At 39.0% G+C, this 23,737-nt stretch overlaps 4 protein-coding genes across 5 annotated transcripts; 3 read left to right on the plus strand and 1 right to left on the minus strand.

Moving 5' to 3' along the window:
* The first annotated feature begins 1,602 nt into the window (after positions 1-1,602).
* On the plus strand, positions 1,603-5,191 carry LOC103439710 (calcium-dependent protein kinase 17-like). 2 transcript variants are annotated; one of them, XM_008378296.4, is made up of 5 exons: positions 1,603-1,827; positions 2,338-3,209; positions 3,297-3,593; positions 4,087-4,491; positions 4,585-5,191. In XM_008378296.4, exons 2-5 carry the CDS (start codon positions 2,621-2,623, stop codon positions 4,803-4,805), a joined length of 1,512 nt encoding a protein of 503 aa, XP_008376518.3. In that variant the 5' UTR covers positions 1,603-1,827; positions 2,338-2,620; the 3' UTR covers positions 4,806-5,191. The 2 variants fall into 2 exon arrangements, with proteins under 2 accessions (XP_008376518.3, XP_070681077.1); XM_070824976.1 differs by having other exon boundaries at positions 1,667-1,827; positions 4,569-5,191.
* Positions 5,192-7,084: 1,893 nt separating this feature from the next.
* Positions 7,085-12,130, minus strand: LOC103439709 (ABC transporter B family member 28). The gene is made up of 16 exons (XM_008378295.4): positions 11,638-12,130; positions 11,324-11,511; positions 11,203-11,226; positions 11,010-11,111; positions 10,650-10,740; positions 10,011-10,111; positions 9,801-9,851; positions 9,593-9,721; positions 9,294-9,356; positions 8,919-9,198; positions 8,497-8,645; positions 8,306-8,395; positions 8,035-8,169; positions 7,898-7,954; positions 7,742-7,798; positions 7,085-7,580 (listed from the first exon to the last, which is right to left on the minus strand). Exons 1-16 carry the CDS (start codon positions 12,002-12,004, stop codon positions 7,344-7,346), a joined length of 2,121 nt encoding a protein of 706 aa, XP_008376517.1. The 5' UTR covers positions 12,005-12,130; the 3' UTR covers positions 7,085-7,343.
* A 1,022-nt stretch (positions 12,131-13,152) lies between these two features.
* Positions 13,153-16,131, plus strand: LOC103439708 (uncharacterized). The gene is made up of 5 exons (XM_008378294.4): positions 13,153-13,656; positions 14,387-14,648; positions 14,751-14,947; positions 15,181-15,368; positions 15,486-16,131. Exons 1-5 carry the CDS (start codon positions 13,562-13,564, stop codon positions 15,770-15,772), a joined length of 1,029 nt encoding a protein of 342 aa, XP_008376516.1. The 5' UTR covers positions 13,153-13,561; the 3' UTR covers positions 15,773-16,131.
* Positions 16,132-16,672: 541 nt separating this feature from the next.
* LOC103439706 (valine--tRNA ligase, mitochondrial 1-like) lies at positions 16,673-23,686 on the plus strand. The gene is made up of 21 exons (XM_008378292.4): positions 16,673-16,926; positions 17,023-17,079; positions 17,195-17,251; positions 17,397-17,572; positions 17,663-17,735; positions 17,826-17,891; positions 17,987-18,070; positions 18,466-18,543; positions 18,657-18,740; positions 18,890-18,969; positions 19,220-19,277; positions 19,357-19,659; positions 19,763-19,930; positions 20,407-20,606; positions 20,802-21,201; positions 21,581-21,832; positions 21,924-22,424; positions 22,660-22,751; positions 22,832-22,931; positions 23,074-23,219; positions 23,320-23,686. Exons 1-21 carry the CDS (start codon positions 16,768-16,770, stop codon positions 23,489-23,491), a joined length of 3,306 nt encoding a protein of 1,101 aa, XP_008376514.1. The 5' UTR covers positions 16,673-16,767; the 3' UTR covers positions 23,492-23,686.
* The last annotated feature ends 51 nt before the right edge of the window (positions 23,687-23,737 follow it).

Raw genomic sequence — 23,737 nt, forward strand, 5'->3', positions numbered from 1 at the left:
TTCTAAGAAAATCTGTGTGTGTGTACAGCAGTTTAATTCTCCTCACCTTAATTAACAGTGTAGTAATGTTATGGAATGACATCGATAACCTTCGAATCCATGCTAACGAGAATACTATCGAATGAGATCGATAACAACATTGTTAGATTGTTGATCAAAATGTGGTGTATGAGAATATGTCGAAAAGAAAAAGAGAATGTTGAAATTCCTGGAGCGATTTTTTTAATTAGAGTTTAGTCATAGAAAGACTCATCATAATCGAACTCTAAACTTAGGGACGGAGTTGACTTACTTCCAAGGCTGGCTAGCATAAAACGAGTTCAAATGTTTTGCATTCATTTTGTGTGTGATATTTCTGTATTCTCTATCATTGATTAACACATGTTAATAAACTTAACATTCTTAACTTTATTATCATAAACTTAACACGTGTCAATCAATAATAAAAGTCATACACAAAATTAGTGTAGAAGCTTTAATCTCCCGTAACAGGCGAGTACGCGGTACTACAACCAACCCAGCGAGAAGAGAAAGAAAGACCCGTACTTAAAATAAAAATTAAATAAATAAAAGAAAAAGAAAAAAGAGTATTTCTCCATCGAGAGAGACAGAGAGTGTTGAAGTAAATAAACAGACAGGAGCCAAAACAAGGGCAAACAAGAAGAGTTTAAAGCAGCCTCGGACGAAGCCAAAGCCAAAATCCAATGATAGGCTCCAGGTAATTCAAAAGAATACAGTTTGTTAGATCAAATATCATAATATAAGTTGTTGAAAATTTAAAAAAAATTAATCACTTATATTATAAATTTAATATACCGAATCACAGTACACTGAAAAATCTTTATGGTAATTGACAACTCTCTAATATTAAGGGCTGGTTTGGTATTGCTGTACTTTGAAAAAAAGCTGCTGTGAGAATAAGCGGCTGTGAAATAAAGCCAGTAGAGTGTTTGGTAAACTTTTTTGTGAAAGTGCTTTTGGAAAAAAAAGCAGGATGATAGTGTGTCTTTTCATTAAAGGAGCACTGTAGCTCCGTGTGCTTTGAAAAAACTGGTTTTTTTTCAAAGCAGCAAATAGCAGCTTCAGCTTTTCCTTTGATTTTCAGCTTATTCTCACAGCAGCTTCCAAAATAAGCCATTTTTTTTCAGTTTACCAAACACAAAAATGACCTTCAGCTTTTTTTCACAGTGGCTTTTTTAAAATCACCTCAATCCCAAACGGGGCTAAGGGCTGGTTTGGTATTGCTGTGCTTTGAAAAAAAGCTGCTGTGAGAATAAGCGGCTGTGCTGTGAGAATAAGCGGCTGTGAAATAAAGCAGCAGAGCGTTTGGTAAACTTTTTTGTAAAAGTGCTTTTGGAAAAAAAAGCAGTCTGATAGTGGGTATTTTCATTAAAGGAGCACTGTAGCTCCATGTGCTTTGAAAAAAAGCCAGTTTTCCAAAGCTGCAAATAGCAGCTTCAGCTTTTTCCTTTGATTTCAGCTTATTCTCACAGCAGCTTCCAAAATAAGCCATTTTTTTTCAGTTTACCAAACACCTAAAACCCTCACAGCTTTTTTTCATAGGTGCTTTTTTTTTAAGCACCTCACTCCCAAACTAGGTATAAGTCAGCTCACAAATATTCAGATGCTAAATTAAAAAAGAAAAGAAAAAGAGAATTACAATATTGGCCAGTAGGCTAAATAGCCAAGTGCGTAAACGTCCAAAGAGAGAAGGAGAGAGAAAGAGGAGAGAGAAGCCACAGGACAGAAGAGCTCTGTCTTGCGGAGCTCCACCACTGTTCCAACGGCCTCCTTTGCTTTCTTTGTGCTTTATCTCTCTTCAAGCAGGTACCTTTCCCTTTCTCTCTCTCTGTGAATGTATATGTTTGAGTGTATGTGGATTTGGAGTTCTGGGTTTCGTTTATAAGTGCTTTTTCTGTAAGCACTTGGAAAATTTGGATCTGGGTTGCTTTAGTTTCAACTGGACTTTTGATGGGTTGTGTTTGAATTTTATTTTTTCAAGTAAAGTTGGGAACTTTTTAGGTTGATGGATTTTGGGTTTTTTTTTTTTTTGGCTTTTGTTTTCAGATGATTAGAGCTTGTTATTGGATCGATTCATAAAAATGCTCAAACTTTTGATTTTCCATTGTTTCTATTTTTGGGCGGTTTTTGAAAAGCGGGAGATTTGTGTCTCAATTGAACTTGAGTTCTGTTTTCTGAAGTGTCGAAAAGTCCGAAAAGAAGCAACCTGTTAATAGAAAGCAAGGTTTTTTTGCTGTAAATAGAATTGCTCCAATGGATATCGTTTGTAATTGCTTTTTGGCTTTGAATTTAATGCTTGAGACTGAATTTGTACAGCTTGATGTCCCCCTGGACTGGATCCACGTGATCCGGTCACGTCGAAAAGGAATTCCCTGCTGAAATAGAAGCCTCATTGACAACTTTAATTACAATCCCGGGAAGCTTCTCTTCTGATTTCACAGAGTATGCTTTGGTGAATCAAGATATTGACTTCAAACTTCAGGTTTCTCATCTGTTGGAAAAGGGTTTTTGAAACAATGTGCCCGAAGGCCGGAAAGTTGAAATTTGTGAGCTGAAATTGTGATTATTGTTCGAGGTGGTTGAGGAGCGGGATATTGGTATGGCTGTTGCCAGGAGCAACAGCAGCAGTGCAGCATCAACGTGGCCGTGCAATTGTTACAAAGTCGCAAGCTTGACTTCCTCCATTTTAGATGCAAACGAGACTTCAAATCTAAAAGATCGGTACATTCTAGGAGAGCAGTTAGGTTGGGGGCAGTTTGGTGTTATCAGGGTGTGCACTGATAAGTTGACCGGAGAGGTCTTGGCATGTAAATCAATTGCTAAAGATCGATTAGTGACCTCAGACGATGTGCGAGGCATTAAACTTGAGATTGAAATTATGACCAGGTTATCTGGGCACCCAAATGTTGTAGATCTCAAGGCGGTGTATGAAGAGGAAGAGTATGTCCATTTGGTGATGGAGCTTTGCGCAGGAGGAGAGCTTTTCCACCAGTTAGAGAAGCACGGTCGATTCTCCAAGTCTGATGCCAGGGTTCTCTTTAGGCATCTGATTCAGGTAGTTCTATATTGTCACGAAAATGGGGTTGTTCACAGAGATTTGAAACCAGAGAACATCCTATTGGCCACAAAAGCCTCCTCGTCTCCAATCAAGTTGGCAGATTTTGGTCTTGCAACCTACATCAAGCCTGGTAATTCCATATTTCCTTTACATTGGTTAACTTTATCCCGCTAAAACCTTGATTTCAGATTTTTGACAATATTTTTGGTTGAAGCAGGGCAGAGTTTGCATGGGTTAGTTGGTAGTCCGTTTTATATAGCTCCTGAGGTACTTGCAGGTAGCTATAACCAGGCTGCAGATGTGTGGAGTGCGGGCGTTATTCTCTACATTCTTCTTAGTGGAATGCCGCCATTTTGGGGGAAGACAAAATCACGGATATTTGATGCTGTTAGGACAGCTGACCTGAAATTCCCATCTGATCCCTGGGATCGCATTACTGGATCAGCTAAGGATTTGATTAGAGCAATGCTCTGTAAAGATCCTTCACAAAGGCTCACTGCTCAGCAGGTTTTAGGTAGGTCAAATGCACGCGCAAATACACACCACACACACAGAGTTTATTATAATGCTTTAACAGTCCGGACATCCCATTTTGGATTCTGATTGGCATCTTTGGACTGTGGAAGGTGATAATTGAAATTTAGTTAAGTTCTAGAAGATGACTGTATTAGAAGAATCAAAAGAAAATTTCATTTATTTGACCGTATCTTTACGTTAGATGATTGGTAGGCCGTTTAAGAAACTGGAGAAGGGCTCTCCTTTGGTTAGCGCATATATAGATATGGTCATCTATTTGTCAGTATTCTTCAAAAAATGGAAAATTATAACGTTTTCAGTCAAATAGGCCATCGCTCCTTGCTATTTGTCTATATGCTGTAATTCTTCTAAGAAATCAAAATATTTGCATCAATGACTCCTGTGATCTACACTCTCTGTGTTACTGGCAAATCAACGGAGTTTATAAGTTGGATTGACTTGTCTGTGTTCTTTGGGAATTTCCTTTGTAGATCATCCTTGGATGAGGGTTAATGAACCATATCCTAAACAGCCGAGTCAATGTGAAAATGGAGGCCGTGGAGAATGTGATGTAGCCGGCAGCTCATTCTGTACTATGTCCAGGAGTCAAGACATCAGCTTTGGCACTGCATCACATAATGCATGTGATGCCCAATCACCTACATTTACTTGTAGGTCATCTTTTTCTGCTCTCATGGTGGAACCATTTACTCCCCACTTAGCATCCGGCGGGTTTTCATTCTGCAGCGATGGTGATTCTAATAGTTTGGAATTCTCCTCCCCCATTCCCTCAATGCCAAGCTTTGCATTCTTCAGCCCTGGTTCTTTGGTTGAGGAAGGTAGTTGTGCGATAGAGTTTTCAGCCAGCATATCCAGAGTAGACGCAATTCATGGAGGTATTTTGAGTTCCTTTTTGCTGTTCCCTGCACCAGTATCATAGAATTATCGTCGTCTCAATCATTTTACTGGGAAGCTGCTCTTGTTGCCAGGTTCCCTTTCGTTCAGACTTGAAACGAGACAAATGGTTAACAAACCAGCCGAAGCTAAAAGGACAGGTGGAACAAGGACGTCAGCCATTCACAACAAGAGAAACCGTACAATTGGACTTGGTGAGCACGAGCAACTAGATTTCATGGTGACCGAGTCAATCATTCGTTGGTCATCATGCACAAATCTTCCTACATCTCTGAGATCTTCTCTTGTCTGTTGACCGTGTGGACCTGAAGCAGTAAAAGATAAGGCGGATGGCCCCGATGCCCATGTGAAGTCCAAAGTCTTTCACTCGTGCATAGTATCAAGCGCATATGTTACAGTTTGACTGATTCCTACTGCTTAGTGCCACTCTTTTCTGTAATTTCGACTCCAAGTAGCTGGTGGTATGATCAGAGATATATAGGAAGAGCGACAGATGGAGGTGGAGGGTTCCGATGAAGTTTTCTGTAAGCTAATGTATTGTATCGTTCGTGTCTCTGTTTCCGTTCGTCTGATTTATGATGTTTAGTACCATTTTTCATGTTGGTAGTAGCTAGGAAGAGTGCTAAATGATGTATGCCTAATGAGCTTCTGCCCTTTTGTATAAAGTAATTGTTCACAGCATTGCTTTCCAAGTCTTGTGATATGTCTTTCTGGCCTTTTTTGGTTATCCACCCTATCAGTTTCGTCAGCGATACAAGCGGTATCAGGAGGGCCGAACACGAGATCTCTAGTGCATGAGTAAATACTTTCCCGCGTGAGCTACAAGGCTGCCGTAGGTATATTCTTGTTTACTAATACAATCGAAAGAGCAAAAAACTGTAAGTACATTTCAATTACGTGACAAGAGAGATAGAAAGACAGATCACCTGACAAGAGGGAGAACATTTGGTAAGAGTGGAAAACTGAGTCACTAAGCATGTAGGTAAAAGAAGCACCATCTCATTTTGTTAATGTTCTGCGCCAAGTGCCGGCCCTACTTTAGGAGACAGCATTCTGTTATTCATTGGCTTGGCCTAAATAAAAGATAATTAATATTATCACCACAAAACTATTAAAATAAGTTCCAAACAGTCTTGCTTTTGACCTCTCATACAAACCAATACTAATCAGCCATAACCTCACTTGTTCCCAATTTTTAAATTTTTTATGGGAGGGGGTTTGGACTCCAATTTTAGTGAAGAAATTTTTGTGTCTGACAGTTAGATTAGGTGGACTGTCCATTTTAATTACAAAGATGGGTCCCTCTATATTTGGGTGCTATTTTTTCTTGTATAAGAGAAAGACTTCCATGACACATGATAATCCGATTACAATGTGCTTGTGCTACATAAGTTGTTAAGTTGTTCTCAACACGTAGGCACAAACTACTAACCTCAAAGCAAGGGTTCCATGCCTATGTAAGTTGGTCCAACAGTTCACCTAATCTGATTATCGGGCACCCAAAAAAAAAATTTGCGTTATTCTACCAATTGATCTAAGGGAGTTTTAATAAAACACTCATAGTACTGTTCACTTTTAACGAAAAACCACATTTATACATTTTTCTAGTACTATTCACTATACCTTTAAAAATGGCTTTTTATTAAAAGGGAAGTTTTTTTTAATTTTTCGTTAGTTTTCGTTTGATCTAACTCCTATTTGTAGTTCACCTAATCTTAACAAATCACAAAAAAAAAGTGCCCGCCAAAAATGGGGTGCTGCAGGATAAACCGACTCTCTGGAAATTCCCAACTCAAAACCAGAATCCCAGAACAAAAACCTTCATCTCCTTGTCTTCCCCTTCCTACACTCAAACCAAAGATTCGAAAATCGAAGCTTTGTACCGTAAACGTCAAGACTTTGAGTGCCTGCAAGCTTGGCATAGCCAGATATCCGGACTTAGAATACAATGCTGAAGGTGGTGTAGGAACTGAGTCTGCTGCAGAGGTGACGGAGAGCGACTCGTTCGGAGATGTCTTGGTGTCGTTTGACATCGGAAGGCTCTGTATCGCACCGTTAGCAACCGCAACAACAAAGTCCTTGCCGTTCCCATTGCCGCCGTTTCAGTGGGAGCATCAATCCGGAATCCGGCCAGGTGCTTTGATAAAAACCAATTTCAGCGCCACGTTAACTTACTAACTGGTTAGTATACATTTCATAACCACTCTGGTTGGTACTTTTTTATGCAGGTTGATCCGGTTGGGAGCATCTACAAGGCTCCTCCGCTGCTGGGGAAGACGGCATTGACATCCGAGGAATCAAAAGGAACAATGACAAGCGGAAGAGGGGAGAGGTTGGACAAACAAGGAAATGCAGACTGGTTGGTGTGGCAACCGTTGATCCTATTGATGACTTTCTGATCAATCCTTCCTTGGCCTTCCCACGGAATGCCTCGCCAACCTGAATGCTATTATTTCCATCTCTAAGTATTCATAGTTTCACGAGAGAGGATCATCGTCCCTGCATTGCAGTCTTTTGCGTAATCAAAGTCAATGTCGAACGAAAGCAAAAGTATGTAGAGTCAGAGATAGAGAATCAACATTGAAATCAGCCTTTCCTCCTTACTCAGAATATACACTGTTTCCTGTAATTCAAATGTAGATGCTTTCGACCGTTTAACAATTGACGACAACAGAAATTATAGGTATCATCTACCATAAAAGTTATGAAATTTTTTCTGTGCTATCATTCTCGTTCTGTAACCACAGCCATCACTTATGCTATATGGTTATACAACTCACTTGTGTGCTCCGTTGTCGTTTACTTGTTTTCAACAATCGGAGATGTTTCGAAATCATTCAAATGCCAGCCTCTGAGTGCCAACCAGTGAAGCGTATTGACCTTTCTTGGCCAATAATTCGGAGTGGGTTCCTAGTTCAGCTACCCTCCCATCAGAACATAATGCAATTTGATGCGCATTCTGAACTGTGCTTAATCGGTGAGCAATCACCAACGTTGTCCTCCGCTTCATCAGATGGTCCAGTGCATCCTGGACTAGGCGCTCACTCACTGCATCCAACGCACTGGTGGCCTGCAGCAAAGAACAAAACATGAAAACCTAACCTGGGATGGGGCTTGGAAAATTGTAATGGGGAATGAAAGTGATGAGACTGATATTTCCAGATTCATTTGTAATGACGATCAGGACTGGAACTAGAGTATCAACGTGATTAAATCAAACTGGCAGTTTACCTCGTCAAGTATTAGGATTGGGGCGTTCTTAAGCAGAGCTCTCGCAATAGCGATTCTCTGCAGGTGAAAAGAAAAATAGAAAAAGCATAAGTACCACTGCCTCTCTCCAATTTCCTCCCTCCCTCTCTCTCTATCTCTCTCAACTGATTTTCATACCTGTCTCTGGCCACCACTAAGTAGACCTCCACGTTCACCAACCAGTGTATCGTAACCCTTTCAAAATCAAAATAAGCATTCAGTAAAGAACACACGAAATCACAGATTAAACACAACATATTTCAAGGACTACCAACCTGTGGAAGTGAAATTATGAACTCGTGAGCATTTGCAGCTTTTGCGGCTTTTATCACGTCATCCTTTGACACGTGATCATCTGGAAGCCCATATGCAATATTTTCTCCAACAGATACCGAAAAGAGTACAGGTTCCTGTATCATTTTAAAATGGGAAATGTATAAAAAAAAAATGTTGAAAGTATATGAGCAAAACCAAGGTTAATATTTTGTGAAAATTAGGAAGTTTGTAAAAGTGTTATGTCAGATGTGTAGGGATTAGGTACGTTACCTGACTGACTATAGAAACAATCTGCGCCCATTCACTCTTGTCGAATGTTCGAACATCCTCTCCTGCAACAGTTATACGGCCTCTATTTGGCTGCAGAAATCAGACATTGAACTTATTCATAGTTTTCACCAACTGAAGACTAGTAAAATGAAATTGATGCCTCAAACATATAGAAAGAAGAAAAATAAGACCTCATAGAAACGTGCCAGTAGCTGTACAATAGTACTTTTTCCTGCACCGCTTGAGCCAACTAGAGCAGTTACAGTTCCACACTTTAGTGTTAGATTTAGACCATTTAGAACTTCTACATCAGGTCTCAAAGGATAAGAGAAATGCACATCTGCATAACAAAATCAGGTTACTCGTAGGCACATTGGAACACAGTATATGTGCATTCACTGTAGAACTTCAGCAGTAGAAATTCAACAGTAAACACTATATTCCACAATATGTAAATTATACCCAGACAATGCGCGTTATGGGAAACTTTGTATCTTCTTAACAACTAGACATTGGCCTATATGCAATGTAATATTAACTAAAACCACAATGGGGACAAACACAAAGCAAATGTGCTAATCCCTGCACTTCAATGAAAATGTATCCTAGATACCTTCAAGACAAACATCGCCAGACCAAGCTAAGCGACTAACGTTACTACCCGATTTCAGAGCTGACATGTAATGCGTATTTACTGACTGATTTGTCTCGCTCAGACCATCTATAAGGAACAATCTGTAATTTTCATCAAGTAATTTCTTTTGTTGCATTTCCCTTTCTAAACCATAAGCGAGGGCCTCATCAATTTCTACCCCAGATAAAACAGAGTTAATCCTCTCCACAGCAGCAAAAGTTCCACGAAGGTCTCCAAAGGTGTTAACCAGACCTTGAACCTGAAAGGTAGGTTACATCAGACCCTTAGCAATAGCATAAAGATGGAAATAGCAAACAGGTATAAAAAGTTTAAAACAATAGAAACTGAACTCACAGCAAATGTTAATGTGAAAGTATAACCAATGAAAGAAGCCACAGTTCCAACAGAGAGTTCACCCTGCAAGCAGGAAAAGTTTAGAAAAACATATTATGAATTTCTATAATACAATTTCTGGTAAGTTTTCCACCCGGGGGGGGGGGGGGGGAGAGAGGGTGATTGACAATTATGAAGGCCTGAGTTGTTCTGCACAATTTGGTTAGCTGACAAGACGAGCTAGACTGAACACATGAATAGATGGTGGGAGATGAGGGACTGAATCTGAAGTAAACATTACAAGGGTTACAAGAGCTTACCGCCTTCACTTTGCTTCCTCCAAGACAATATAAGGCCATTAGAGATATGTAAACAACAACTCGAGTCAAAGATTCATTAACAGATTTAAAAGTCCCAAGCTTTATCCCACTGCTCTGGTAAGCTAGCACCTGCCAAACTCACGAGAAATTTGTTTAGTGAAAGGGAAGGAATTTCCTGTTTTTGTATTACTAGATTGCATTAGCTTACCTGTCTACCAAATGTTATCATTTGGCGCTTTTCCCCACCAAAGGATCTTACCTGCAATAGCATGTGGTTACCATATCGATGATAAAGTGCACAAACAATCTTAACTCTCACTCAATTCTGATTTCTTAATGACAAAAGGTTGATAGGGATTATGATTCTAAAATCCTAATGGTGTGCAAATAATATAGCTAAGGACTTCAGAAAACTTACAGTGCGTATGGCAGAAAATGTTTCTGAAACACAATCAGATATAGATGCTTGCGCCAATCCATGAGCCACGAAAACGGGCACAGTTGATCTCTTGTATACAGCTTTGAAAAAATTGATAACAGTCAAATCAGAGAAAATAATATGTTTCAAGCAACAGAATACCAAAATTTCCAAACTAAAGGCTACTGTTAAACATTAAACAATAGACAACCATTAAAAGGATAATTAAGTACAGATCGGATAATGTGAAGAACCTAATATGATGCAATCGGCAATTCAGATACTAACATACACAAATATTATTGGTGAAACATCACCAATTAAGCGTTGATATGATGTATAAAATATTCCTAATCCATTACAAAATAAAATAATCCTAGTTCTATTCTCGTACCATCTGCACCCCACGTTCAAACTAATTAAAAAAATGACAAAAAATTATGAACTTTCACTGAGGTGCTTGTCACTTCTAATCTGAGAACATTTCAGCATACTAACAGATTAATCAATATAAGCATGCAAATCATTATTAAGCTCTGTGAGGATTTATATAATTAAATCACATAAAGAAAACCGCAGTTTTATGTGACAAAAACATGCAATATCAATTTAAAAGAGTCTTGAAGATAAGATAAATACCAACTAAAATAGACACAGTGAGCATCAGCACCGCCAAGATTGGGGCAAGTTGGGGAGCCAACGTAAACAGTATGCATATTGTCCCGATAACCTATAAAAACAAAGAAAACAAGACATATATTAGACCCACATGAACATGAGTCGAAAATTAATCCAGATTTCTCCTGCAACAATTTGATTCATACAATTATAATAACCACATTCACAAAAAATAACTTAATGTCAGTATAAGTACATCCAAAAATCGGGAAACCATTTGGTGCTCTAGTGGTGAAACTGAGTGAACTTCAAAACCAGGTATTACATGCTTAAATGGAGTCAACATAAAGCTCACTTGTACTTGGTGGTAGAGTTGCTTGCCTCAGTAAGTGCCCTGAATCCTCGGTCCCTCGAAATGTTGTCGCTCACAACACTTTTAATAGAACCCAAATCAGATGTCAACAATCCCGTCAGTTCACCAACCTATATGGCGCAAATCCAACTCAATCAGAAAGTACAAAAAAAAAAAAAAAATCAAATAACTCTTTATTAAAAAAAACTATCACAAACATACCTTGTAACGGTCAAAAAATTCGACCTGCAACAATGAACAAAAGAAAAACAGGATCATAAATTATGAGAATTCAGGTTTGTATTAATCGATACGATCGAAAATGAAATGACTGGAGTTTTACCTTCTGAATCAAAACCCTTCCAAATATCTGGGCTCTGAGCGTGGACATAACTTTTTCCCAAATAGTATTCAAATTAATAACAAAAATGACCGTTAAAATTGGCTCCAATGCATACAAGACACCGACTTTACTCAGCAGCTTCCACAAAGGCTCCGGCCTCTGCCCAATCAGCACTTCAAAAAACCGCCCTAAACAAACAGCAAGTCAGCTACATTGGTTTTAGGGATTTTATTTTCCTTTCTGTCCATTCACTTTTCTCGGCAACCAAATAGGCAAAAAATCGAAACTTTGAAGCCAAGTTAAAATTCTGGTACCCGAAAATATGGGCATTGAGAGAGTGCAGGCACTGCAGCCGATGAGGGCGAAGGCGGAGACGGCGAGCCGGAGCTTGTGCTTGAGCAGGAGGCTCCATAAGAGGCCCCAGCCAATCACGCTCGGCGGCTGGACCTTTGCGTCCGACTCATCGAGTTTCGGGTCGGGCTCGCTGACAATCGCGTCGGAGGCAGGCCCGGACACGTAGGCGAATGAGGCGGCGGTGGTCTTTAGGGGTTTTGGGAGGCGGAGTGGAAACCGCGGGAAGGGATGTGATTGGCGGAGAGAGGAGAGGGCGAGTTTGGAGGCGACAGTGCGCGCGCGCGTCGGGGTGGGAGTGAGAGGGAGAGAGAGTATGAGAGAGGTCATGGCGGTTGCTCTGCTGCCGCTCTCGAGAGTGGATTGCTTGGCAGTGGAAATAGGGATTAGAACACGATATATTCGCCACCACGCGCCAAACTCTGAAAGTACATATCTCTCTCTCTCCGTAAATGTTTTTTCATTTTTTTTTAAATGTTTGAGGGAAAAACATTTATCTTTACGATCAACGTCGAAAGCTCGATTTTCTCAACATTGATATTGTTTCACAAGAGTAAAATAATCCATCAAAATAAGAAATTACCAATTTCATCATATTCGAACTTGATATTTATCTCTACAATCGAGATCTGAACTTGTGTTCCTTACATCAAAATATAACAACAATTACCAATTTAATCATATTTGAACTTGATATAAAGGTCGAGGCAAATTTCATATATGCCAAACAAAATGAAACCGAACTAACTACGCTTTGGTAACGTTCAAATCAATTTAGAGGGGTGTATTCAATTAAGATTCTAAGAGAGTTTAAGGGAATTACGATTTTAAGTGATTCTCTGAAATTCTAGGTGTATTCAATTAGAATTTCAAAATAGTTTATTAAAATCCTTAAAAATCCAGGTGTATTCAATTAAGATTTTAAAGAAGTATATAACATTCCAGGTGTATTCAATTAGAAATTGATTTTAAAGAATTTGAGAAAGTTAAAGAATTAGAGGGAATTGAAGAGATTTCGTAGTGTATTTTAAGTATCCACAAATCTCACATTTTCTCATAAGATTTTGAGGGAATTGAATCAAAATTTTATATGGAATCTCTACAAATCAATTAAACTCTATAAAAATCCATGGATTTATAAATCTATTAAAATCCCTCACATTCTCAATTGAATACACCCCCTTACATTTTTCATTTTGCAGTAAAACCAAATCACTCAAATTAGTCTAATTTAGAATGTTTAGATCGTTCAGTTAGTTTGATTTTAGCCTATTTTCAATTTATCAATCACAAAATGGAACATATTCATGTTAGAAATCCTTTTAACCAAAAAACTCAATCACAATTATATACAGAATATAAATTGATTGATTTTACGACGAGAAAATTATATGCGCAATATAAATTGATTTATAACTTTTGGTTTTTTACCATTTAAAGTCCTCGTTGTTACACTGCGTCACGGGCAAAACAGGGACTAAAAAAAGGAAATAAATGTTTTTTTGAGAGGGAGTGGGGGAGAGAGAGAGAAGTACAGCTTCAGCACGTTCAGTAGCCAGACACGTGTCTCCTCCAGAATCATCTAGAGTTGAGACCCTCACGAGATTCTGGTCTCCGCCCCATCGCCTCGATTCACCACCCAACACACACAATCCCAACGAAATCACCTCAACTCGTCGTCCCTTCTCGCTCCTTCACTCAGCTCCTCCTCCGCCCCCCCCTCTCTCTCTCTCTCTCCTCCTCCTCCGACGACCTCTCTGTCCTCTCTCTCTAACCGCGCGGTTCCATGCGACGCAACTAGTCGCATCTCCACGCGAACATTCCTCGCCAGCTCTAGAAACCTCCAGAAGATTCTCCCGCTTTTGACTTTCTGCTTCCGAGAATCCGATGGCGCAGCTTCGTTGCATTCTCCTCCTCGCTTTGCTCTCCTCTCTGCTTCCTGCTCTTCGCGCCAGTGATGGCGATGCTGATCCGATTTACAAGTATGCCCTTCCTTTCTGTAATCTTCTGTTTAATTTTTGAAAATACTTGGATTTTCGCTTTCATTTTGTTTCAGTTTTTCTGAGTTCGTATCAGTATCAGTATCAGTATTTGATTTGATTTATTTATATTAATCGAGCTCATAGAGTTGTTTATTTGGAGTATTTTAGTTCAATTGAATGCTCTAACTGTTTGATTGATGAGCTAGGTTTAGTTGTTTGGGTAACCAAATTACAGAGAAATTTGATCAAGTTTTCGTGTTTCCGGGGTCGAAAACTCGGAAATGGATTTGGCACACCGAATCAACGATTAGTGTGATGCTTTTGTTAACTGATGACACTGTTGTTAAAATCTCTGCTACGCATAGGCGCTAGGCCCGTATCCGCGCCTCACTAGCGCCTAGTGCCTTTTAGAACCTTGCTTGATGGATTTAGATTATGAACCTTATGAAAATTCTACAATCATTTAATGCTAGGGAAAAAGAAAAATTTTATACATAACTTGCATTTAATTGCTATAACAATGGTTATGCTGTGTCGTAATTCATAAATTAGATTCAGGAGCTTTACCCGAATGAGTATATTGGTTCTGCTATTTGATGTGATTTCATTTCACAAGTGCAAAATTTACATTCACGGAATTTCATTTCGTCATGTTTCGTGTATTCATCTGTTTTGGGCTCGCTCTGACGGTTATGGAATGATAATCATTACGGTTTTATGGGTTTTCCAGGTCTTGTGTGGCGGAGTGCGAAAAATCTGGGTGTGTAGGGGACACATGCTTTCAACACTGTAAATTTTCTTCAGATGGGAAACCTATTGATGGTCCGTGGTACATGCAAGAGCCCCTCTATTTGCGCTGGAAACAATGGGACTGTCGCAGTGACTGCAGGTACCACTGCATGCTTGCTAGGGAGGAAGAGAGAGAGAAACTCGGCAATAAGCCTGTCAAATACCATGGGAAATGGCCATTGCGACGTGTTTATGGCATCCAGGTCTTTCACTGATATTTTGTAGAGAACGTCGGTTGATTATTAATCTGATTAAGCTAATTTTACTTGCTGATATGGCCTAACCATTTTAATGAACTTGTTTAGGAACCCATTGCTGTTGCTCTCTGTGCTATCAATCTTGCCATTCAATTTCATGGTTGGATATCTTTTTTCATCCTTGTATACTACAAGTTGCCTTTGAATCCAAATAAGAAGACGTACTACGAGTATACTGGTATGTGGCACATCTATGGGATCTTATCAATGAATGCCTGGTTTTGGAGTGGGGTATTTCACAGCCGGTAAGTGGTTTTGAATTCCTCGACACCATAAGTAATTTATATGTACAAAAGTTATCTGCTCCAAAATGTCAACTTTCCTTAGACCTCGCAACCTATGGATTTATACAAATTAATTGTCGCAATTTATAACAGCAGGACAAGAATTAGTGTAGTGTTGTGCAAATGGATTTATACAAATCTTATGTTAATTGTTTTCAGACAGTTTTTAACTGCTTCTTTCTTATCCAATGTAGAGACGTAGAGTTGACAGAGAAGCTGGATTATTCTTCTTCTGTAGCACTACTTGGATTTTCACTCATTCTGACCCTATTTCGAGCTTTTAATGTGAGAGATGAGGCTGCAAGGGTCATGGTTTCTGCTCCGCTGATTGCTTTCGTGACCACACACATACTGTACCTGAACTTCTATAAACTTGATTACGGTAAGACATTTTCCAAAATGCCCCCGATATCATTGAATGATTAACCATATCTTTCTGTTGCAAATTCTAGTCAAACTTTTTGTTTGCCGTGTCAATGAACTTATACAAGTTTTGCAGGTTTGAATGTGAAAGTGTGCATGGCCATGGGTATTGTTCAGCTTCTTACATGGGCAGTTTGGGCTGGTATTAGTTGCCATCCATCGCGCTGGAAGTTGTGGGTGGTAGTGGCAGGAGGAGCCCTTGCCCTGTTCTTCGAGATATACGACCTCCCACCTTACCGAGGCTTTATAGATGCGCACGCTCTCTGGAACGCAATCAACATACCTGTTACATACCTCTGGTGGAGTTTTGTGAGGGATGATGCCGAGTTTGTTACATCAGCTCACCTTAAGAAAGCAAAATAGTAGATCTGAATCGAAAAGCATGAAGTGATCGAATGGTGGGTTGGATCAAAGACTCAAAATACATGACGTGCTCAGCCCTGTTAATCATATAATGTTTTCTTTTTTTTCTCATGCGTATGCGTTCCTCCGAAATGCTTACCGTGATGTGGTTCCCTTTGTTTTTGCATTTCCCATTGGTATCGGTCCAATTGTTTCCGCCGTGTACGGTGGGCTCCTTCTTCCGATGGAATCCGGATTCTCAGGTCATTGTGTTGGTGTATTTTTCCTGGGAAATCTCAGTTTCTAGATGTAAGAATTGAATTCTCAAGTTACTGTTTTGTGCTGTAAATCTTTGTGGAATGCCATTTTAGCATGTTGTATGGTGATGTTTAATTAGGGCTAGCATTTTATGGAGAAAGGTAAAGGTACCAATCGAAAAACAGTAAAAACCTATGCTATAAATGTTTTTGCTAGAAGTGTTTTTATTATTATCATGTCAAATTTTTTTTATTTTGATTGACGTCAAAATTTTCTGCCAACTGTCATCAACAACGCATTTGATTCTGATGATTTTAGCATATATCTAATAATAAAAAGTAAAACAAATAGGAATAATATCTCTCTTGACTCTCACTCTCACTTTCTCTGTTTTTCTTACTCCTTATTTTAAAAATAAAAATAAAAATATTTACACACACAAAGTACATAAGCATATGTTAGTATATAAAAAAGAAGACAAAAATAATGAAGTTTTCATAATTTAAGAATTACATTTTTTTTCTTTCACTTACAAATAAAAATGAATATCACTCGATTATAGTATTAAATGACAGACATATGATAATTAATTAATTAACGCGTATGACAAAAGTTTATTTATCTCTCCCTAAAATATATATTTTTTAACGTATTAAAAAAAATATGGTAAAGGTGATGCATTGCATTTTTGATATGTGGTGCTTGGGCTGCAAGTGTTTGACAGATAATTTTTGGCATCAGATACCAACAATACGCATATGATTCGGGCCCACCTTAGGGTTTTAGGAACGCAACCTCACATCTTCTACCACTTCATCAGCAACCAGATCAAATTTGCAGCAGCGGCGCCGTCTCTTCTCCGCCGCTTCCACGTTCAGAGGCCCCTTCAGTCTTCTCCTCCAGCCGGTAGCGCGCCGGTCTGTGAGCTCACCCACCTAACCAAAGATTTGATCTTTGTAATTTCATCCGTTTTTAGCTTTTGGGATTGGTTTAACCGTGTCGTTTCGATGCAGATGGGTAACGGAAAAGGGATTGAAGACCCGGAGAAGAAGAAAAAGAAGGAAGAAAAGGTAATTTTAAGGAATATTGCTTCTTTTGATGTTGTAATTGCAGACCCAGATGGATACTTATGTGAATTACTGGATTTTCGAAAGGGAGTGATTTGGGTTTTTGATATTTGGTCAGGCAAGAGAGAAGGAATTGAAAAAGCAGAAAGCTTTAGAGAAAGCTGCTAAGCTTCAGGTAATGATGGTGAATTGCATTTTGGTGTTAAGTTTTGGATTCAAGTTTCGGTGTCGTCCACACATTGTGTTGTGCTGTGTGTTGAATCATCTTATGATAATGTTAATGCCTGAAATGACTGGTAAAAGAATCAATTTGGTTTTAGGCGCAACAAGCGTCGAGTTCTTCTTCTAAAAAGAGTGAAAAGAAGCATGTAAAGCGTTCCAACCAGGAGGAGGAGAATGAAGAGGACTTTATTGATCCAGAGACTCCATTTGGCCAGAAGAAACGGATGTCGAATCTAATGGCGAAAGAGTATAGTCCAAGTGTTGTAGAGAAATCGTGAGTGTCATGGTTGCTCTTTTTTTTTTACCGCTTCTTCCAACAATTTTACTTCTTAGTTATTTATGTTATCTATGCTTGACGATTTAGGTGGTATGAATGGTGGGAGAAGACAGGGTTCTTTGTGGCAGATGCCAAGAGCTCCAAACCTCCTTTCGTCATTGTGAGTGTCATATCCATCAAACTTTTTCTTGGGTGTGCATTGATTTGGGTACCAATAAATAAAACAAAATTAACTTGTAATGTATTATAGGTTTTGCCACCTCCCAATGTGACTGGTGCCCTTCATATTGGCCATGCTCTTACTGCTGCTGTTGAGGTGATTCCTGTGTTTGTGCTGTTCTTTGGTGATTTTCTAAGTGTGTTTTCTAAAATAAAAAAAAAACTAATTTGATGTAATTTTGTTATATGCAGGACACTATAATTCGTTGGCGGAGAATGTCTGGTTACAATACCTTGTGGGTGCCTGGAATGGACCATGCTGGCATAGCAACACAGGTTGTGTTTCTTTTAACAATTACCGAATATTTACTATAGTTTAGTATTTGTGTATTACGATTACCAATATGAGCAAAAGTCATTGGCGGAGATCAATCTGCTGTGTACCTTTTATTTGGCCTTCTTTTGGGTGTGGGAGAAGGACCAGTTAGTGCTCGGGTTCGTATGCATGGCCTCGAATTTAGGCGCGTTTTGAAATGCCTTTAAAAGCACTGGACTTGAGTCAACAACACATGATATGTCCTTTTCGATTGGTGAATTGCTAATAGCTCATGTTCCATGAATTTATTAACCTTATCATCTTGACCATATGCATGTATATGAATTTGAACCTGGATTATGTATATGTCATATGTTATTTGTTTGCTGGCTATAACATAATGTGTCATTTATAGGTGGTTGTAGAAAAGAAGCTAATGCGTGAAAGCAAATTAACCAGGCATGATATTGGTCGTGAGAAATTTGTGGCTGAAGTGAGTTTGAACTATTACTAGCTTGTATTTTATCCATACATTTGATGTTTTAAAGTCAATTGATCCATCCATACTTTTTAATAATGTTGGTTGGTTATCTTTGATTGTGAAAGGTTTGGAATTGGAAAAATAAGTATGGGGGCACCATTTTACAGCAGCTACGTCGTTTGGGTGCTTCTTTGGACTGGTCCCGTGAGGTAATCAATTGAGTCCTGGAGTTCTTTTGGAGCAATGTATTAGTTGTCTTGTTAAACTGCTTGTTTTTTTCTCTCTCTCACACGCACACACACATGTGTATATGTTACTTATTTCGTTGATTTTTCCTTTGATTTCTTCTCAATTGTAGTGCTTTACAATGGATGAGAAAAGAACAAAGGCTGTGACAGAGGCTTTTGTAAGGCTTCATAAGCAAGGGCTTATCTACAGGTATGCTTGGCATAGGAGCTGTGTTCTTCTAGGTTTAACATGATGTTATGGTGGATGCTTGCTTTTTCTGGTTTTTGTTTGATTTTATATGTAGTTGTATTTTTTAATTGAGTTAGTGAGTTGGGATAAGGATTGGGTGATAGTACTAACCACCAAAGGACTTCTCCAATCAACCACATTTATAATCATCCTCTTGTTAATGTCCTTTTATTCATTTTGGCTAGTACACATTTTGGCTTTTATTTTTCAGGGATAATCGCCTAGTGAATTGGGATTGTGTCTTGCGGACAGCAATATCTGAAATTGAGGTCAGCCTTCTCCTTTTAGTGGCATACTTTCTCAAATATTTTCAGTACTTAATTATTTACGAATTTTCGGTCTATGTAGGTGGACTATATTGATGTAAAAGAAAGGACGCTACTAAAGGTTCCGGGATATGAGAACCCTGTAGAATTTGGAGTTTTGACTTCATTTGCTTACCCTTTGGAAGAAGGTTTAGGTGAGATTGTTGTGGCCACTACTAGAGTGGAAACAATGCTTGGTGATACTGCTATTGCTGTACATCCTAATGATGAAAGGTATCGGCATCTTCATGGGAAACATGCCATTCATCCTTTTAATGGAAGAAGGATTCGTATAATATGTGATGCAATTCTTGTTGATCCAGAATTTGGGACTGGTGCTGTGAAGGTAAATCTAACATATAAGTTGTGAAATATTACGTTGAATTTCTTTTCTGGTTTATGTTTCAGGTTATAAAGATTTGTTGATCTTTCTCTTTTGCCTCCTGCAGATTACACCGGCCCATGATCCTAATGATTTTGATGTTGGAAGGCGCCATAATCTTGAATTTATCAACATCTTTACTGATGATGGAAAAATAAACCAGGATGGTGGAGAATTTGCAGGGATGCCACGTTTCAAAGCCCGAGAGGCAGTGACTGAAGCACTAAAGAAGAAGGTATCTGTTTGCACTTTACAGGACTATACGTGTAGCTTATGCATAGATGTTGATTAAAAAAATTAACTCCGATTATCAACATAGTATGTCTTATTCATATCGATTGTTAAATGCTTACCCAATAGATCAACATATCTGTTGTTAATGGGGACTTCCTGGGCTTACTGCTGCTACTATTTCAGTAACACCTTTAACACTGTCATCGCCACCTCTTCCCACACTTCTTTAATATCATTTTCAACTTGATACTCTTTCAAACAATGTCTTATGGAATGAAATTGTTTGCATTCTCTTAATTCCAGACACTTCACTCAATTTAATATACCCTACTTGTAATAACATCACTTGTCAGCATCACCAGTTTTGTATTGCATGTGCATCAACCTTCCTAGTTGTTGGAGGGGACTGTCTGTTTGAATCCATTTCTGTTCACAATTTTATGGGTATTTCAGTGACCTTATTCTCCTTGCATTTAGGGCCTCTTTAAAGATGCCAAGGGCAATGAGATGCGCCTTGGAATTTGCTCTAGAAGTCAAGATGTTGTGGAGCCCATGATAAAGCCCCAATGGTATGTTAAATGCAGCGGTATGGGAAAAGAAGCCCTTCATGCTGCCATAGATGATGAGAATAGGAAGCTTGAGATCATCCCGAAACAGTATACTGCTGATTGGAAGAGGTGTGGTATTTTTCTTTACCTTCTTGGAATTTCTTGTGTATGCATTGTAAGGATAATAAGATCATACTTCCAGAAAGTTTTGAACAAGTCTGGATGAAATCTAGTTGTTAGCCTTGGGTCTCGACAATTTATATAAAAAAATCTCCAAACAAAAAGGTTAAACGTTGTACTTACTTCTGGTCTCAATTGTCACAGATGGCTTGAGAGCATTCGTGATTGGTGCATTTCAAGGCAACTCTGGTGGGGTCACCGTGTTCCTGCATGGTATGTTGTTTATGAGGGTGATAGTCCAGACAATTTTGGAGCATCAGATGAGCGATGGGTGGTTGCGAGAAATGAAGAAGAGGCCAAAGCACAGGCTAGTCTAACATTTGAGGGGAAATTTCAGTTAATGCAGGATCCTGATGTGCTTGACACGTGGTTTTCTTCTGGTCTTTTCCCATTGTCTGTGTTGGGCTGGCCGGATGATACAGAAGATCTGAAGGCATTTTATCCTACTTCAGTTCTTGAAACCGGGCATGACATTCTCTTTTTCTGGGTTGCTCGAATGGTAATGCTTGGAATTACTTTGGGTGGCGACGTACCTTTTACAAAGGTGGGGAACTTTTTTTACATTTTGTATGTATAGCTTTATCTGTGTGTTGCATATTGCCTAAATTATAATTTTCCAGTTGCCTGACTATGAAATTCAGTAGCATGCTGTACTTAAGGACACAGGGTGTTTTCTACTTGGTAAAAGCTTGAAGGAAAATAATTTTTGTGAAATTATACTACATTGTTAATACGAGTTCCATTTTACGTGTTTATATGTATACTAGCTCGATTGGATGCCTAGTGGGTATTTGTCAGAGACACATGCCTTTGCTCACCATCTTTAATTTTTGCAAAAGTGGTCCTGAGCATGCAAAGATGGTGTTGATTTTAGATTATAGTTTGGTTACTGAAGTGACAGGTTGAATCCGGTTGCTTTGCAGGTATATTTGCACCCTATGATTCGTGATGCACATGGGCGTAAAATGTCCAAGTCCTTGGGGAATGTCATTGATCCTCTTGAGGTAATAAATGGTATTACCCTTGAAGGTCTCCATCAGAGGCTTTTAGAGGGAAATTTGGATCCCAAGGAATTGACTGTAGCCAAAGAAGGGCAAGTAAAGGACTTTCCTAAGGGTATTGAAGAATGTGGTGCAGATGCTCTCCGTTTTGCCCTTGTCTCTTACACTGCTCAGGTTCAAGATTCTATCTTTATATTTTGGTTGAAAACTGTTTTTCTTCCATGGATCTAATGACATATCTGATTGTCTTTCCTTGTCTTTTCAGTCTGATAAGATAAATCTGGACATCCAAAGGGTTGTGGGTTATCGTCAATGGTGTAATAAACTGTGGAATGCAGTACGATTTGCTATGAGCAGGCTTGGGGATGATTATGTTCCCCCCTCAGATGTAAATCCAGATGCGCTTCCATTTAGTTGCCAGTGGATACTTTCAGTACTAAACAAAGTCATCTCCAAAGCTGTTTTGTCACTGGAAGCATACGACTTCTCGGATGCAGCCACTGCAGTGTATGCTTGGTGGCAGTACCAATTGTGCGATGTCTTTATTGAAGCTATCAAGCCTTACTTTTCTGGCAACAATCCAAGGTTCGAGTCTGAAAGGGGTTTTGCACAAGCCACACTATGGTTATGTCTTGACAATGGTCTGCGGTTGCTTCATCCATTTATGCCATTCGTCACAGAAGAACTGTGGCAGCGCCTTCCATCACCAAAGGATCACAAGAGGCCAGCCTCAATCATGATATGCGAATATCCTTCCACTGTAGAGGTTGGTTGGTTATTTTTTTCTTTTCAAACATAAATTGGATGATCCTGTCCACAGCCTAAAGCTAGAGGCAAATGATCATGCAAAAAAGTACACATGCATCATTGTTCTTCTTAGGCCGTAAAGGATTACTCATGGGAATGGTGGTTTTCATTATCACCCATATGACCCTGTACTTTTCTGATGATGTTGTGGAGACAGTATGTTTAGTAACTTTCTATCTTTGTCATTTTTACAGTGCTGGACAAATGAAGGGGCGGAGTCCGAGATGAATCTTATAGATTCTGTTGTGAAATCTCTTCGTTCACTTGCAAAAGAAAGTCGTGAAAGGTATATCTTGTTAGAGTGAGTCTGACCAATTTTGATTTGCCAAGTTGTGAATTTCTCTAATTAGGGTTTATTTCTTTCAGGCGGCCAGCTTCTGTGCTTTGTCGAACACCATTAGATAGGGAAATAATATGCAGCCGTCAACTGGAGATTGAAACGCTGGCCAATTTGTCATCTTTGACGGTAAGTCATGTGATGTATTCCAAAAATCCGCTCTAGCAATTTTCTATCGAATTTTACTCTTCCTCAACAGAAGCAACAAAATTATAGAACTTCTTTTTGACTGCAAATTCAGTTAATATGTGAGAATTTCTTATCCGAGCAGGTAATCAACGAGAACGATGCTGCTCCAACTGGTTGTGTGGTGGGTGTTGTGAATGAAAACCTTTCTGTTTATCTTAAGCTTCAAGGAAGTCGCTCATTAGAAGCCGACCTTGAAAAAATCCGGAAGAAGATGGAAGACATTAAATTGTAAGCTTGTGATTGAAATTACTTGGTGACAGAAAGCTCAGATTAAATTTTAAAACTCCTACATGTTTCGAGTGGTGACGACTGTTTGATTAACTAACAGGCAACAGGAGAAGCTATCCAGGGCGATGAACGTAGCCGGTTACAAAGAAAAGGTCCCGGAGAAGATTCAGAAAGCTAACGCGGACAAGCTTGAATCACTCGAGAAGGAAAAATTGTCTCTTGAAGAAGCAAGCCAGCATATGGAAGCACAGATATCGGGCAACGAGCAGTAACGACTTACAATATTTGTTCAATGACCTCGTAGCAACATGCAGTTAAGACTCCTTTCATTGCTGAAGGATGAAAATTGGCTTCTCATATATTGTCCAATTTGAAAGTTGATCAAGAACTATTTGTTCGTATTACATTACTCGAAATTTTGCGTTGTTATTGATAATTTAATGAGATTTTCCTACATTTTTGAATAATTATTTTTTCTACATTATTACATCATGCATAAGTGCTTCCGTACAAGTCAA

This window comes from Malus domestica, chromosome 07 (assembly GCF_042453785.1).
Source record: "Malus domestica chromosome 07, GDT2T_hap1".
In the NCBI taxonomy this organism is placed as follows: domain Eukaryota; kingdom Viridiplantae; phylum Streptophyta; class Magnoliopsida; order Rosales; family Rosaceae; genus Malus; species Malus domestica.

What these genes read in the sequence shown, in the direction of transcription:
- LOC103439710 (XM_008378296.4), top strand. Translation starts at nt 2,621, where the DNA reads ATGGCTGTTGCCAGGAGCAACAGCAGCAGTGCAGCATCAACGTGGCCG. An exon ending in CACTGCTCAGCAGGTTTTAG is followed by an intron (nt 3,594 to 4,086) that starts GTAGGTCAAATG and finishes TTTCCTTTGTAG; the next exon opens with ATCATCCTTGGATGAGGGTT. An exon ending in AGTAGACGCAATTCATGGAG is followed by an intron (nt 4,492 to 4,584) that starts GTATTTTGAGTT and finishes TCTTGTTGCCAG; the next exon opens with GTTCCCTTTCGTTCAGACTT.
- LOC103439709 (XM_008378295.4), bottom strand. Translation starts at nt 12,004, where the DNA reads ATGACCTCTCTCATACTCTCTCTCCCTCTCACTCCCACCCCGACGCGC. An exon ending in GAGGAAGCAAAGTGAAGGCG is followed by an intron (nt 9,357 to 9,592) that starts GTAAGCTCTTGT and finishes TCCTGCTTGCAG; the next exon opens with GGTGAACTCTCTGTTGGAAC. An exon ending in TGGCGATGTTTGTCTTGAAG is followed by an intron (nt 8,646 to 8,918) that starts GTATCTAGGATA and finishes TTTGTTATGCAG; the next exon opens with ATGTGCATTTCTCTTATCCT.
- LOC103439708 (XM_008378294.4), top strand. Translation starts at nt 13,562, where the DNA reads ATGGCGCAGCTTCGTTGCATTCTCCTCCTCGCTTTGCTCTCCTCTCTG. An exon ending in GATGCTGATCCGATTTACAA is followed by an intron (nt 13,657 to 14,386) that starts GTATGCCCTTCC and finishes TGGGTTTTCCAG; the next exon opens with GTCTTGTGTGGCGGAGTGCG. An exon ending in CTTCTATAAACTTGATTACG is followed by an intron (nt 15,369 to 15,485) that starts GTAAGACATTTT and finishes CAAGTTTTGCAG; the next exon opens with GTTTGAATGTGAAAGTGTGC.
- LOC103439706 (XM_008378292.4), top strand. Translation starts at nt 16,768, where the DNA reads ATGATTCGGGCCCACCTTAGGGTTTTAGGAACGCAACCTCACATCTTC. An exon ending in AGAAAAAGAAGGAAGAAAAG is followed by an intron (nt 17,080 to 17,194) that starts GTAATTTTAAGG and finishes ATATTTGGTCAG; the next exon opens with GCAAGAGAGAAGGAATTGAA. An exon ending in AAGCAAGGGCTTATCTACAG is followed by an intron (nt 18,970 to 19,219) that starts GTATGCTTGGCA and finishes TTTATTTTTCAG; the next exon opens with GGATAATCGCCTAGTGAATT.